The sequence below is a fragment of the Notothenia coriiceps genome, unplaced genomic scaffold (assembly GCF_000735185.1).
Source record: "Notothenia coriiceps isolate Sejong01 unplaced genomic scaffold, NC01 NC01_scaffold00000339, whole genome shotgun sequence".
NCBI classification, from domain to species: Eukaryota; Metazoa; Chordata; class Actinopteri; order Perciformes; family Nototheniidae; genus Notothenia; species Notothenia coriiceps.
Window position 1 is genome coordinate 9,768,855 of NW_011333040.1, and position 15,844 is coordinate 9,784,698.

The 15,844-nt window shown below is 41.2% G+C and overlaps 1 protein-coding gene across 1 annotated transcript in view; it reads left to right on the plus strand.

Annotated features, from left to right (window-relative positions):
* Positions 1-5,748: 5,748 nt before the first annotated feature.
* Positions 5,749-15,844, plus strand: part of LOC104950723 (catenin delta-1-like) — a 19,269-nt gene continuing 9,173 nt past the window's right edge. Inside the window, exons 1-7 of the mRNA XM_010777283.1 lie at positions 5,749-5,941; positions 7,847-7,921; positions 8,158-8,283; positions 8,513-8,793; positions 9,341-9,431; positions 10,198-10,391; positions 11,418-11,679. Coding sequence (XP_010775585.1) covers positions 5,801-5,941; positions 7,847-7,921; positions 8,158-8,283; positions 8,513-8,793; positions 9,341-9,431; positions 10,198-10,391; positions 11,418-11,679 — 1,170 coding nt within the window. The 5' untranslated portion in view covers positions 5,749-5,800. The remainder of the gene's footprint in view (positions 5,942-7,846; positions 7,922-8,157; positions 8,284-8,512; positions 8,794-9,340; positions 9,432-10,197; positions 10,392-11,417; positions 11,680-15,844) is intronic.

Genomic DNA, 15,844 nt, shown 5'->3' on the forward strand with positions numbered 1-15,844 from the left:
TTGCGTTCATTGTTCATTTCCCACAGCGAAACATTCAGCGGATCAGTCTATCAACTGAAAAATAACAAACAACATTTTATACTGATAATAAATAAATGATTAAGCAAGAACAAATACCAAACATTTTCTATTTCTATCTTATTAAACATGTGGTTTTACCTTCATATCAGTTTATATCATTGTTAGTTCAATATCTTGGACTGTTGGCTTAGCATGTTTCCTTTTTGAAATGGGCAGAAATCAACTATGGATTTATCAAAAATAATAATCAATTGCTGCCCTCATTGGACAGAATATTTCACCCAAACAAAAGGTAAGTCCATATCATGTCTTAGGAGGAATTCATTTTTAATGTGGGCATGATAGCAATAATGTAGAGGCATTTATGGTTTATTTCCCAGCTTAAACTAACTTATATCACATAAATGTATTAGACTTGTTGAATTTAATTTCTAAGCTTTATCGTGATATAATGATTATATTGTTTATAATTATTTATCCAGCCTCAGATCATCAATATATCTCTTTGCTTCATCTAGGTGGACATAGACTTAAATGGTTGCTCCGTTTTTTTGGCAGTTTTTTTTTATCTGAGCTCCAGTTGCCTGCACTTTTCCATCCTCACTAAGAATAGTAAGTTGGCGTTCTGTAGACAGCTGGCCTTGCAGCGGTCCCGGAAAAGTGTGAGTGAATGAGTGTAGGTGGGTGTGTGTGCATGTGCAGCTACCACACTGTAGGCCACAGGGGAGATAGCTAGCTAGAGAGAGAGAGAGAGGGGGGATGTTCATGGTTTCATGTTAGGACAGCAAAGGCGGTAGTGTTTGGACTAAAGCCAAGGTTAACACACAAAACACACAGCACACAAACAAAGGCCAAATCTCTCTGTGACCATTCAAATGAGGCTGAGTCAGCGGAGCACTTGGCCAAGCCACAACAGGTGTGTGTGTGTGTGTGTGTGTGTGTGTGTGTGTGTGTGTGTGTGTGTGTGTGTGTGTGTGTGTGTGTGTGTGTGTGTGTGTGTGTGTGTGTGTGTGTGTGTGTGTGTGGAGAGATATGGCATATGATATACTGCAGTCACAATACTCAGTGGGGCACTGGGTGATGGACGAAAAGACTCGATGCGAGTGTGTACTTCAAACTTTTCAGTTAGTAGTCGACACAAATGAGCAGTAGTGAAAACTTTACCTTAATTTTGACAAATAGCTTTGGCTATTCTTCCTGGGGTCCACACACATGCACTGCAGTCAACAGATATTAAGACACTAGTCACATGAACACAACAAATGTAAAAAAGCACAACAACACAACGATCAAGTACGGCAGTGAAACAAAAAGGATCCTCCTTTTTAACCATCATTAAGCCATACACGATATTAATAATCACACAATATCTCAATAATTAATCTAATACTTTCACAAATAAATAGTAATTCATAGCAAATATAATTCCGCAATTTGAATATTTGTCTATCCTGTGCTTTCAGCCATATTTTAATCCAGGACAAAAGTAATGTAATTTTAATGCTTTAATTTGCCAATGTTCAGCCAATTTAAGTTACTTTGTAAAATCTGGGTTGGTAGTTCAGCAACCCATCGTGTTACATTAATGTAGTTAAGTTAAAAGTACACATTTTGACTGTAAAATGTGGTGGAGTAAGAGTATGCGTAGCCTAAAATAAATGTAAATACTGAGTACAGTACAAGTACATGAAGTACAAGTATGACAAAATAATAGTAACGTACAATACTTGTAGTAAATGTAATTGGTTATATTCCACTGCTGCTGATAAGTGTGTTGGTTGTTGGCTTTGGACTAAGTGGCTTAGCGACATAATTCCACAACTATCCCATTAGCAGATATGATTTAGCACTGCGGCTAATGGCCTTCCAATAGCTCAATGACTAATGCGCTGACTTTAAGTGGCTAAAGCCATTTCTAACTCTCTCACAATAAACTGCTCCCTGCCACAAGAATGTAAGTGGCGGGACTCACATAGCTGTGGAGGTTGTGTGTGTGTGTGTGTGTTGCACTGAGGCACTAGACTAGAGACTATCTTCCTCTCGCTATCAGAGAAGTGTTGATGTTTTGATAGAGCCGTGAAGAACAACCCACAGTGTGGTATGTCGACTTATCTGATGTACGGTGTCAGGCTCGGTCCCTGATGCAAAACTTGATGCCTGCTATAGACTTACCTCAAACATTTATTTGTAGTTTGCTGCCACATCAAGTTTCCTTTTTGTGTTTGGGATCACAGCCTATACCCAAACCCTAGTGGTGAAGGAATGAGTCTAAAAACCTTGAAATGAGTTAGCATTCTAGTACTTTCGGTTCCCTCGTCCTAAAGTCAAAGCGTTTATAAATGGGTTTTTGGTTAGATTCCTAAAATAAGGTTGGTGGTTTACACTAGCTTAAGAGATGTTCTCCCTATGTCCCTTGACATGAATAATGTCTGTAAATACTAGGGATGCTCCGATCAGGGTTTTTGGGGGTGATCACCGGAATTAGAATCGGCCGATACCGATCGCAGATCCGATCATAGGGTGGGTGGGGGCTATGGGGATCTTCCTTTTAAAGTGATTAAAACTCAGTTAATGGGGCAAATTCTTATATTGCTTCAGTTTATAATCGTAACGGATCGAAGTTCAGATTCATTTTTCAATAAATGATGCGCTTCCACAAACAACATAATTATTACATTCAAATGAAGTACATTATTCAAGTTTATTTATTATCAACTGGATAATAACATGGGAGAAATGAGCGGAAGCGCTCTCTTTTCCTCTCCCCCTCTCTCTCTCTCTCTCCTGACAGCCCGTCAGTATCTCATGCAGCTCGCTGATCCAGTAATGAGTGACCCGACAGTGAAGAATACATATATTTATAACAGTTTAGCTTGTTCCAGAGCTAGATAAAATAGCTAAGTGTGTTAGGTCTAACTCTTGTGTGTGTTGCTCCGCTCACCGGTTCGTCACAGCGGGTGGAGCTGCAGGATTTCTGCTTCACACACGTTGCACACCGCTATTTTATTGTGTTTTTCGGACACCTTGAACAACTGCCAGACTGGTAAAGCCATTTTGGCGAGCTTGTTTTGCACAGAGAAAAGTGTCTTGTATTTTGCGCCATCTGATCGGCTCTCACGATTGGCCTTAAAAGAGAGCACCGATCGATCACACTATTAAGAGTGAATATCGGCCGATAACGATCGGCGGCCAATTGATCGGAGCATCCCTAGTAAATACCCCACTGGTGATTAATGAAGCTTGTGTCATAACAATGACAGTTGCTAACTAGTGACTAAATAAGACTAATATTTCAAGTTAAGTTTTAATGTACTCTTAGCTTTTCACAGGGGGTTACTTATACCCACTTGAGATCATTTTAAACCATCTATCCATTTGCGACCATTATCCACTGAGGAGGCACTTTGTCTGTTTGTGGCCGGACGCCCTGATAGAGTCAGAGAAAGTAATGGAGCCCACGCTCTCTTTCCAGGATTGAGGTGTTTGTCTGGGAAGAGCAAACACGTGCTAGTGTTAGAGATGGAGGTCAGCATCACAATGAGAGAGTGAAGGACTCCCTTATTAGGACAGCTTCCAGCAGCTGAGACAGGATATAGCACGCTAAATCTCACTGTGGAATGTATGACAATGGAGCGTGAATGCCTGTGCTTCTGTCCTGAAGTGTGTTTTTAACCTTACACAAATGGAAAAGGGAAAAGTAATCGAGGTTATTATCGTCAGCTACGCACACTTGCCACCTTTTTATTTAGTCTCTGACCCACATACACAATCACTCGGCCTGCTCACACAGATGCGTGCACACACAAACTTCATACAGGAGTCTTTGTTCGCTCGGCCTAGTCCTTTAGGGGCACACGGACAGCAGATTTGATCTCCATGAGTCACTGAACTTTGAAGTAGAAAATGTATTTAGCCCTGGTTTGGAGATGAGCCACGCTCATGTCATCCCGTTATTAGACAGACACTGTTCAAGGAAACTTCCCCAGATTCGTCATTCAAGGCAAAGTCTGAGAAAATACACTTTGTCATTGTCTTAATTTGGTCTGTAGTGATGTCTGCTTATTATCATGACTCTGTCTTAGGTCATCTATGGCATGTTTTTAAGCGACATTGTATTCCACATGTTCTCTTTCTTGCTCATTTGTACCCTAACTGAGTGAAAGGACTTAACTTTATTCGTGCAGAATGGATCATTGGTGACTCCTGAGTGAATGCTTCCACAACTAGCGGTCTTCTAATTGACCTGCTTGTTTTGAAGTGCCTGTTGCGTTCACTTGGAACAGAGTGGTGTCAATCAGCACAATGTTACATTTGAACAATCATTAAACTCACCATGATAGGAAAGTGAAAGTTCAGGAGGTGGATCAGACCGGTTCCACCAACTTTTGAAAAGTGTGTCAAAGTTTCTGAATTATTCCTGTTGTCTGAGATCACCATTGCTTGATTTGTTTGTTAGAGGGAATGCGCCTTGGATTATACATTTGTTTGGCACTATTGTGCAGCTGGTTTTGTCTATAACATTCAAATCAGTTGTACGATTGACAGCTACTTGTTGTTGTAGCTCGTAATGTTTTATCAATGGAAGCTATCCCATGCTGCCGTAGCTTCTCATTTTATCGGGTTTATAGATTGAAGTCCAACGCATATATAAGGTAATTGAATTGCTGCACCTTTATGACTTTACTTCGGACTCTCTTTTGCTTTTAGTTTGTAGAAGTAAAAGCAGTAAGGCCTTAAAAAATTTGACCTAATTTAATCTGTGGTTACAGTTAACGATCATGTGAAAAGAAATGCACTATTATACCTTGTGGGGTGTAGTAAGTGTATTACCAATAAAGGAAACTAAAATAATATTTTAAAGGAAAGACATTTTTTGGGGCATTTACAACATTCATGGGGAACTTTAAAAAAAAAAATGTAAATGTAGCTTAAAATGAATTAAATTGTGTTTTATTACAATAGTGGTCTTAACTGGTAAATCATTGTATTTTATCTTGGTGTCAGTACTTGCCACAATCAAGTATGTTTTTGGGCCATTCTGATTCTTCTTAGGGTAGTTAAGCCCTTTTGCCTCTCAAACTGAAAACGAAAACATCTCCTGCCAACTCTTCTCTGAGCTCGGGGACGCTCCTCCCAATTAAAAACACCTCTTGCGTCTTACGCTCTGTAACTTGATGGTGCGATGCCTTCTCGATAACTCCCGTGAATGCTCTCACATTTTGCACTCGTCTCCCCCTTCCTTCCGCACTTTCTCTGCACCTTGGAATGAAGAAGTGTTAAAAAGCTTGGCGGGCTGCTGCAGCAAAAAAACCTGCTGTAATCGTCTCGCATCTCACTTTTTCTCTATTTTTAACCGTGCAATGCAGTAGGTGAGGAAACGTGCCGGAGATGTGATGGCTTTGCTTCTGCTGATGCTGGTCCCACCTTGAATTCTCAAGAAGCTCTTTCTTTGTGCCTGCTGTTCCTCTTGCTCCTGTTCTCTGTACTCACATTTTCTCTGTACCTGGGTCTTTATCTCCGCAGTTCTCGTTTATCTTCCCTTGCCTTTCCTGCGTCAGCACCTGCTGCTTTCCAACCTTTACATTTCAACTTCATTAGCACCTCCCAGATTTTCACTGTGCCACAGCTCTTCTGCCTTTTTATATCTGTCTACATGGGTGATTTATATATCTGTTCTTTAATGAAATCCCGCTGTTGGTTTGAATCTCTTCTTCTCTCTGGTGTTGACCTTTGTCCTGTCCTTTCCTGTGCTCTGATCTGCTCTGCTCCCAGCGTGTGAATGGAGCAGTGTGCGAGTACGGCCTCCCTGCTGGCCTCGGTGCGGGAGCAGGAGAGGCAGTTTGAGATGCTGAGCCGAGCTCTTGAGGAGGAGCGGAGGTCGTGTGCCGGCACCTTGCCCCGCCCCCTCCCCAACATGCAGGTAACATGGAAAAAACTCCCCTCGCCCCATTCCATTTTTTTCCCTCCATCACGAACATTTTCCATCGAAAAACGTCCCTCGCATTAGGGCTGCTCGATTATGGCAAACATCATAATCTCGATTATTTGGGTCAATAATTGATATCACGATAATAAAAACGATTATCCATTTACATTGAAAAAATGTGAACAGCATGTTTTTAACAGTTGATTACCCTGAACTTTAATTGTAATTCAACTGAAAAACCAATACAAATAATTTAAAAAATAATAATAATCATTTTATTTCGATGTTGTTTTCATAACCGTTGCAAGCCAAAATCGTAATTGCGATTTAAAATACGATTTAATTGAGCAGCCCTACCTCACATTCAACCTTGATCCGAGCAAGTTCATCCTATGTTTCATCTCCATGGTCACCTCCATCCCTTCTGTTTTGTATGTTGTGATATTGGCCTTTTCTGGACCATCATCAAGAGTTAACCTTTGTAGCTACAGTATGTCAGCCAGCTGGTTTATCTACGATTCGCTTTCATGTTCTGGAATAAGGAAGACGTCCTTGGCTACTTTTTTCAGCGGGACAAAGTCCGTTAACTGGTTTTCCTTCAGTCCTGTTTCATCAGCTGTGAATCATTGGGTAAAATCTGAGTCAGAGTGTGTAGCTAATACCATTTGTTTCACTTTTTGCAGACACACCCTGTGTAGCATGCATGAGTCATATACCTGGTTCAGGCACTGTCGAGTGACTTCATACTCAGACAGGCACACCTACGTACTCTCGCTCATTCTTTTACTTCCTTATTGACACATTCTACTATTAGTGTGCGTGAATAAACTGGCACACACGCATACTTTTGGCCCTTAGGCAACCTTTGAAACAAACAGGACTCCCTCACTTTCTGTCTTTGTCGCACATGCATGTGGGCAGGAGGACACATTCCAGCCCCAGGTAATTCTGGAGGCTGATAAGAAGCAGAAGCATAGTATGTGTGTGTGTGTGTGTGTTCGAATGGGACAGAAATGTAGCCTATGCAACTCTAGTCCTTATCTCTGCCGTGTGTGTTTACATAGCCCAAAGGCTTCGGCATGCCTCTGCCACTCTCCCAGGCAGCGCAACACAACCTGAGTCTCCACTGACAGGTTCCCACACGCTCACATCTGCCATCACACACTTTCTATTCTTCTCTGAGTCCTTGCCTGAATTAAAGTGTGTTCATATACCAAAAGTATTAAAAAAAACAAAACAGATTTAGGCAAAGAATGTAATTACGAGCAGCATTCACTTGTTTAGGTTTTTAAGATTGAGAATACAACATTACTGTCAGTATGACATGAATGTATGCTATCCGATCACAGAAGGGATCTACCCCCCTTAACCCCCATGTAGTGGAGATAAGAGAGGTGCGTAGGTCCCCCTGTGGCTGGAATGGGAAGTTAACACCCATCACCACTCGCTGGCTGGACATGCCGGTGGTGTGGAATTTGTTGTTTTTGTTTGTCTCTCTTTATGGGTCATTATTCATTACTAATTACTTCATCTTTTCATTGCATTTTACAGTTCATTCACAAGATTGTCGGCTGTCATTAAGAAGTTGCTTGGGTTGAATAATTGAAATTAATTTTTGCTTAGTGATTATTTTCATTGACAATTCCTAGCGTAATTTATTTTAGTTGTATCACTGTAAGGAAACACATGTAATTGAGCAGCACAGTAATCATAGCACTGAAGCCTTACAGAATAAAGCTGGCTTCACTTTACTGTACATGAGTAGCCTGTCACTCTGGACACCTTTTAAACTGCTCAGTCCATGTCGTGATGTGTATGTGATGTGTTCAGACACGTATAGTCATTCCAAGCAGTGATTGTGTGTGCTGGATTCCCCTCATGTATGTTTCTTCTCTTCAGAACGGTCGCATTCCTTGTGATGCAGACATAGAGAGGCTAACACTGAACGAGGGTTACATCAACGGGACACATCACGTAAGCATATTCTGAAGACAACTTTTTCTTTCCGTGCTGTTTAATTCCTAAAAACGTAAGGGCCGCCATATACACCAGGGACCAGGGTTCAAATTCGGCTTGGGACCACTTGCCGCATGTCATCCCCTCCGTCTCCTTGTCTCTAAAATAAAGTCACTTACCGCCCAAAAACTATTAAAAAACATATCCTTAATAAGGCCTATATTAAAGTTTTTTTTCCACTGAAATATGTGCAGTTCAGGATGGATCCTGGACAGATGGTGCAGGAGACGTACATGGTGCAGGAAGACCCTCAGGAGGCTCCACCTGTTATCTCCGTGGAGACCAATGAAGACGGGACCACGAGGCGCACAGAAACCACGGTAACTTGAGAGGATAAAAATGGAAATGACTAATTGACTATAAGAAAAATAGTTTTGAGTTACATACATCCGAAGCCCAGAAAAACAGATACACATTAGCTCCTGCTGTCAGCACATGTCACATTATTTGCCAATATGGCCTACATACATTGGTGCATCTTTACTTGTAAGTGACATCATTTTAAGCTTACATACTAAATGTTGTCTCTTCACCCCTTCGCTGTTTCAGGTAAAGAAAGTAGTAAAGACCACTACCACTCGCACAGTCATCCCCTCCGTGTCAGACACACTGTCCCTGGATGGGGGGGGCTCAGTGACAGGAATGAGTGCCTGCACTGGACCAGTCTACAGACAAGCACAACCAGCTGGACCCATGGATTACCCCACTCACACTGTGCCCCGCAACTACCACTATGGACCGCCAGCGGGCTACGAAGACTACCGCACCGGGCCCCCGTCGGAGGCCTACACCAGCCTGAGCCGGGGGGCGCGCATGGACGATCGCTACAGGTACAGTTTGTTGTTGAAAGCCATCAAGAGAATCTGAATACTTCATTTATCCTGAGGGCAATCAGGGTTTTGTGATAGTTTCCTACTTTAGAATCAAATAAAATGCAAAGATATATAACATGTTTTAATTGGTGGTGGCTCAGGGGTGAAATATGCCTCTGCCAATAGGAGCGGCAGTGGTTCGATCCCGACACATGCTGTCCGTACGTCAAGTGTCTTTCTGCGAGATACCTGCTCCTGTAGGCAAATCTATGGGATGGAAAAGTATCCAAGTTGCTTTGGATAAAAAGAAGAAGAAAAAAGCATCAGATAAATGACGTCATGTAGCGTAACATAAACAAGTTAAATTAAATGATAAATAAATAAAACTGATTAAAATATTTGTATTGACATAAGAGGTCAAATATGTGCACGTTATACTCTTTAAGTAGCAGTAAATATGTAAACGTGTATTACAATATATACCTTGGTGTATGAGCATTAAAAAAGACAAGTAGACTTTGAAACTTTAGACTCATCTTCTCTGCCCCTCCCTCCCCCTCCCCAGACCGGTCCATCCTGACGGTTACAGAACTCTGGATCTGAACTACAGAGCCGTCAGCAGGAACCAACTGGACCCCTATGCTGCTCAGCCTCAGGTATGATCAACAATCAGCAGCTCTGACATGCTTTCACCTCTCTGAACCCGGAGCAGAGTCTCTGGGTTTTACTGACACACTCCTCCCTGAGGCCTCTACGGAAACACACTTATCACACTATAAATCATAACAATTATACAATTCAGGTTCAATTCCTTTCACAAAAATTGGATACAATCTTTATTAATGAGATGTTTTCAGGTGACCACAAGTGTTGCTATTATAAGAAAAAAATATGCTACACATATCCAACTATTCCGACTTTACAACCTCCTGTGCGTCCTCCCCTCTCTGCTTTATGTAAACAGCCTGCAGTTCAGTTTAAGTTTAATGAGCTTTTATCACATGACTGTCTGTCATAGCTGAGTCATTCGTGACTTCCCAGTTGCTCTAAGGTGTGGAGAATGTTATGTTTTCACAAGATATGGTGTCTGGAAATGAGAAATGTTATCAAAAAGTTATTTTGATACAAAAAAATCACTATTTTAGACATAGATTTGTATGATTTTGTTCCTGACTAAAGCAAGGATAATTATATGTTCAAGGAACGTTTGAATTTGAAAATTTGTTTTGCTAGTTTCAGACTATGATAAATAGGTACAATAAAAAAATCATCATCGTTGTTGGGTTCAGAGGTTTAATTGTTATCTGACACACTAAATGCAGTGCTTTGCTTCCATGCTATATGTAGTGAACACATATGCAACCCGTAGCATGGGTTTACCAGCAGCATTTGACTTGTATGATTTATTGTGTCCCTGTGAAGGTCGGGCGTATGGGAAGTGCCGTGGAGCTCTCCTCCATCCCCAGGTTTGTCGCGGAGCCGTATGGTCTGGAGGACGATCAGCGCAGCATGGGCTACGACGAGCCCGACTACGGCATGGGACACCAGATGCATTACAGCACCGTGCCCCGCAACCTGCATGGCTACCAACATGGGCCCCCCCCACGCAGGGCTGGGTAACACATGTTTTTTTTTAAGTGACACAAAGAATTATGATTCTATGTATGTATAAGAGTGATGTAGCGTCCCGTCCACAAACAATTATATTTGAGAGAAACGTCAAAGTAAAGAGAAAAATATATCGGATTTATATGTGACAGGTGGAAGTGATATTGGCACACCAGAAAGGGCAACGTTTTTTTTTACCAGACACAAGGAGGCCACTGGAAAGACAAGACAAGAAGACGTGAACAGATATTGCCGAACTATAGGATATTGTATCTTTGAAAATAAACTGCACAAAACAACGTTCTTGCCTGAACTTCTTACCCTTTTCCCTGCGTAAGATTCTGGTGCCTTAGCAGCAGTTCACATTTTGATTTAATTTTCAGTTTTATTTCTTTATAGTTTTGCAGCTAAAGGCTGCCGTTTAGTAAGTAATGTTATTCTCTTAATTCTCCAATTCCAAGTGTGTTTTTATTGCCTTTATCCACAAAATATCCTCACTACATCAATATATAGGGAGGCGTGTGGCGCAGTGGACTAGTGCACTGGTGTTCGGATCAGGGGGTCACAGGTTCAAACCCCACTGCAGTCAGCATGTCACACTTCAACCCAAATTTCTCCTGCGGAGATTGTCCACAGTATTGAGTATGTAAGTCGCTTTGGATAAAAGCGTCTAACAAGTAACATGTAATGTAATATAGGGTTTTTAGTCTAAAACATGTTGATATTGCAGCGGACTCGAAGGAAATAACTCTGTATAGTCTACCTTCACCCTAACACAGTAACAGTTAGACAGTGCAACCGTAGGAACATAGAATATTGAGAGTTTCCAATTGTTTTCTGGTTACGTTTTTAGCTTTTTTAGTAAACGACACACACCTTGTGTATTCAAAGGTAGTAGATGTTTGTCACTGCTTTCTCCCAATTTCTATTACATATGATTTTCAGCCCTAGCACAAACTTTTTTACACTTTCCCTCTCTGCTTGAATTGTTGGATGTCTATTTTCCCTCAACTCATATTCTCCTTCCTCCTCAGGAGTTACGAGGGCACGTTGGATGGCGACATGAGCGGCCCAGGGGACCAGTACTACTGGGGAGCCGGAGCCCCACTGGCGCAGGGGGAGAGGGGCAGCATGGCCTCGTTGGACAGCACTCTGAGGAAAGTTCCGGGTCCCGGCCCCGGAGGCTGGCGTCAGCCAGAGCTGCCAGAGGTCATCGCCATGCTGAACTACAGGCTGGACCCCGTCAGGAGCAACGCAGCGGCCTACCTGCAGCATCTCACCTACAAGAACGATAAAGTAAGAAGGGCAAGCGTATATGTTTATGGTTTATATCGTATCCAGTGTGATTTAGACTGGACTTTGACTCGGGGTAATTTGATGGGGAGTGCAGAGGTCAGAGCACCTTCTCTCATGACTGAGGATGATGAGTCATGTGTCTTCTATGCTTGATATGGGCATGTATGATGGAAGAGCAAGACAGTCTGTTGTTTTTCTACCAGAGTGGAAGTAAAATAAGCAGTAGATGGATGGGTAGAATACTTCATTTAAGAAAGTTTTCAGAGGAAAGCTTTTTTGATTGCTTTTCTCTTATTGGATCATTATCTATCTGAATCAAAATACTTTCCTTTCCTGGGGGGAATTGCGTTTTATCACAGTTGCTCTATTTTCAAATGAAAAATTATTTTAAAGAGAAAAATGTAATATGGTTGAAGTTTGAATGTGGAATTAAAAGATGTAATTCATAACTCAGAAACAAATATTTATATATAAAAATAGGAAGCTTAAGTAAAGTGTCCAAGCAAATCAATCAATAAAAAAAATGGATTGATTATTTAATAGGAAAGTTTCCTACCATCAACGCAACATAAAGTTTCTTCTGCCTTTTCTCTGTTAACGGCATAAGGCTCCAAAGTTGTTGTACTGACTAGAGAGGCGCTCATGTGAATTCAGGACCCCCCGCAGTTCGTTTTGTCCATAGGCTATTCTAATAAAGTTTATTTGAAGATAACACACTGCTGCATCCTCAATAGTGTGGACAAAAGAGAGCCTCCCCCCCCCGGAGCGGAGCAACAAAACGGAAATTAAGAAGCAGTTTCTTACGGCGCGCTATGCATGGGGCCCCCTTGAGGGGGTTTCCCGACATGTCGTTTGTTTGTTTGTAGCCTTTATTTAACCAGGTGAAAATCCCATTGAGATCAACGATCTCTTTTTCAAGGGAGACCTGCAGCACATTGGTTACACATAAAAACAACAGAAGGACATCAATACAAAATAATTACAGGGGTATACATTAGCAACCTATTCACAATGACAGATATCTAATAACATTTCATCTATCCAAGCTTTAAAATGATGCAAGGGAACCAAAATGCTCAGTTTCAATTTTGTTTGCATAGTGTTCCAAGCTAGAGGAGCAGCACACATAAAAGCTTTAGTACCTAAAACAGTCCTAGCACTTGGCACATGTAATAAAAACACATCCTGGGATTTCAGGCAATAGCTACTTGCCACTCTCTGTGAGATCAGAGAGCATATATAAGTTGGTAGTTTACCCAACATGGCTTTATAAATAAACATGTACCAATGACTGAGCCTCCGTACAGTTAGTGAAGGCAAACCTGCCTTGGCATACGGGTACAGTGAAAGTGATCATATGTTGTAAGTGTTTTCTTCATTTTCGGATCATGTGTTGAAAGGTTGAAAGACAATAACTTTGGGCTCGAAATAACCCCATGCTAACTGTATCTTGCAGGCATATAGTGAAGATTTAGAACCCACCGTCAAGAAACTGTTGGTCATTGAAATCAATTGGAACCATGTGATTTCTTTTTATTGTTTGTCAATTTTTTGCTCTGAAAATTATTACCATTTTTAATTTTTTTATCACTGGAATTGCTTGATAATGGAAATGGTCTTTTTAGAAAGGGAGTCCTCAAGTTTCAAATATTTTTCTATCCATCACCGCCCAATGAAAACCCTAATTAGTCTACATGATGGATAGAAAGAGAGCAATACAGGCTTCCCTTCAAGAATATTCAACCTCTTCAAGTCTGTCTTCTAAACCTGCCCTACAGAACAAATGTGCCCATTAAGGGACAATAAAGGTCTTGAATACCACAAGAAGCCGCTTCTATGAATGTACAGGAATTATTAAAACTGCCTTGATAAAAAAAAAACAAAAATGAGCGATTGAGGATTTGAGCCACACTTTGTTGACTTTCCTAATAGCTGTGTTCCACTGTCATCGCTTCCTCCTTGATTTAACTATTTGGTGTAACGATATGGCTAAAGGAGTTTGAAAGGGAGAGCTGGTAGTTCGAATAATAGAATCAGAAATCGTTCTGTTCCCTGAGTCTAGGCTTGGGATGTGAACGCTGCCACAGAGGAATATACTTTAGTCTTCTCTGCTTGGTGGTGACCAGTCCCCTGTCTGAACCGACCGCCCACCATGAACAGCTGGCCATAATCTGCTGCAGCCCTCTCATGTTAGCTTCAAATGTGGAGCTTATTTACACCATGCCAAGGTAGCAGCGATCGATCTCATGTGTGTCCACCAGCCAGCAGTTTGAAGGCTGTCCGTTCCTGTGAGAACATTGCCTGCCAGTCTTTACTCAGGGAAGTGCAGAAAACTTTATTTATAACTAAGGAATTATCACCCTTGCAGTTAACGTCTTTTAGCTCCTTTTTTGGTGCCCTTTTACGGCCTGCAAATTAATAAATCAATCACAAAAATAATATATAGCTATAGCCTAATAACCATCGTGTTAAAAGTTTGGCTGTCATTTGACCCAATTGAAAACTAACACGCAATAAATCCAAACCAAAAAATCCGCCATAAACAGAGGCGAACACATTGGAATTAAACTGCAGCGGTAGAGAAAAAACTGCTGAAAGCACCACTCCTCTCAGGCGGACGACCTGGCACTAGATATCGGTGTACAAAAATAAACATCATTATAAAAATAAATGCGAACATATGCACTCCGTTACGCAAATAAATAAAACACAGAAACACATTTGCTTTTCTCGCCCCCACTTGGGCAAACAGTGCAGCATGGAAACAAGTTTTGAAAAGCGCCAAGAGGCCAAACCGGCCAGGTTCAGAAAAGTCCACGCAATTCAAACTTCTATAAACCTGCATATTTCTGATGTCGCAGCCCAGGGACTCCAGTAGTTCAGAAAGGAGTCCTGTATCCCAGAAGTCTATCAAAAAAGTATGAGTTTCATCATTTATTAGTCAGTAATATTTCCTTCCTTTCAATACAGTGATGCTTTATTGCAGGGCAGGATGTAAGCTTTTGTAAATTAAAGATTACAGTAAAAATTAAATAGACAATAATTAGGTATGTTAACGCATGGCTACATTGTGTTCAGTCCCTAGTTTCGCGAGTGTATTCAGATGGGCGAAAAAGGACTGTTTTTTATTTGTTATATCATTATAGCAATGTACATTCGATCACATTAGGCTGGCATACCAAACAATTAGCAACTAGTTTTACGAGGGGTGAAACATTTCGTCAACACCCGGGCAGAGACGCATGGGTGGAGAGGGAGCCAAACCAGTAAAAAGTATACATAGCTCGACTATAAACAGTTGTAGAAGCATGCATCAAAGCGACCGCGCAAAAAAAGAATGCAGGTTTACATGTATAAGATATACATATGAAAAAGCTGCTTTGAAGAATATCAGGAGCCAATTGTTTCTTAGACCATATCAACGAGAAAAAGCTATCAAAATGCTCCCATTGACATTGGTAAAGAACTCTTATGAAGTTACATGTTTTACCCCAATTCCAAGGCCCCAAAGTAACCCTCCAGGTTGGCTTTATAATAGTTGGTGGCATGAACGCTTCAATATAGGAGCATGATGAAAACTGTAAAGAAGTGTTTTATATATTCTATTATGAAGCAATCATGCAATAAGATTAGGCATTTTAAGAAAATGCAAAACTAACTTTAGCAGTTTTAGCACATTAGTTGTAGCAGTGTTGACCTCCGTATACGCCCTTTGTTTTTGATTACAATTCCATCCAGACGCTGCTTGTGAGGTTAAGCATATCCAAAGGCAGCAACATGAACCTAAGATATGCTCTGGGCTTGTGTCGCAGCTCTGTTCAATGAGCGCCAGCTCCCTTATTCCCGATTGTATGGAAAGCCCAGGCTGTAAAGTATTTCACTAGTTTGGGCACTTTAATGCCTTGCAGGCTAATCATCGTCCTTTTTAAGGGGGCCGATGAAAATCACCGACTGACATGAATATAAAATAACAATGTGTGACGAGAAGACAATAGAATATACTATTGTTCGCTTTTTTGGCTAATATAAATTATTGAGTTATTGTGTTTTTGAGGTTGAGTCAGATCCTAACTCGCTGTAGGAACACAATGCAACCTCCATCATAATTTGAAAATTCCTCCTAGAAAGCCCCATTGGATTGGCAGGCAAAAGATCGGGCTCCAGC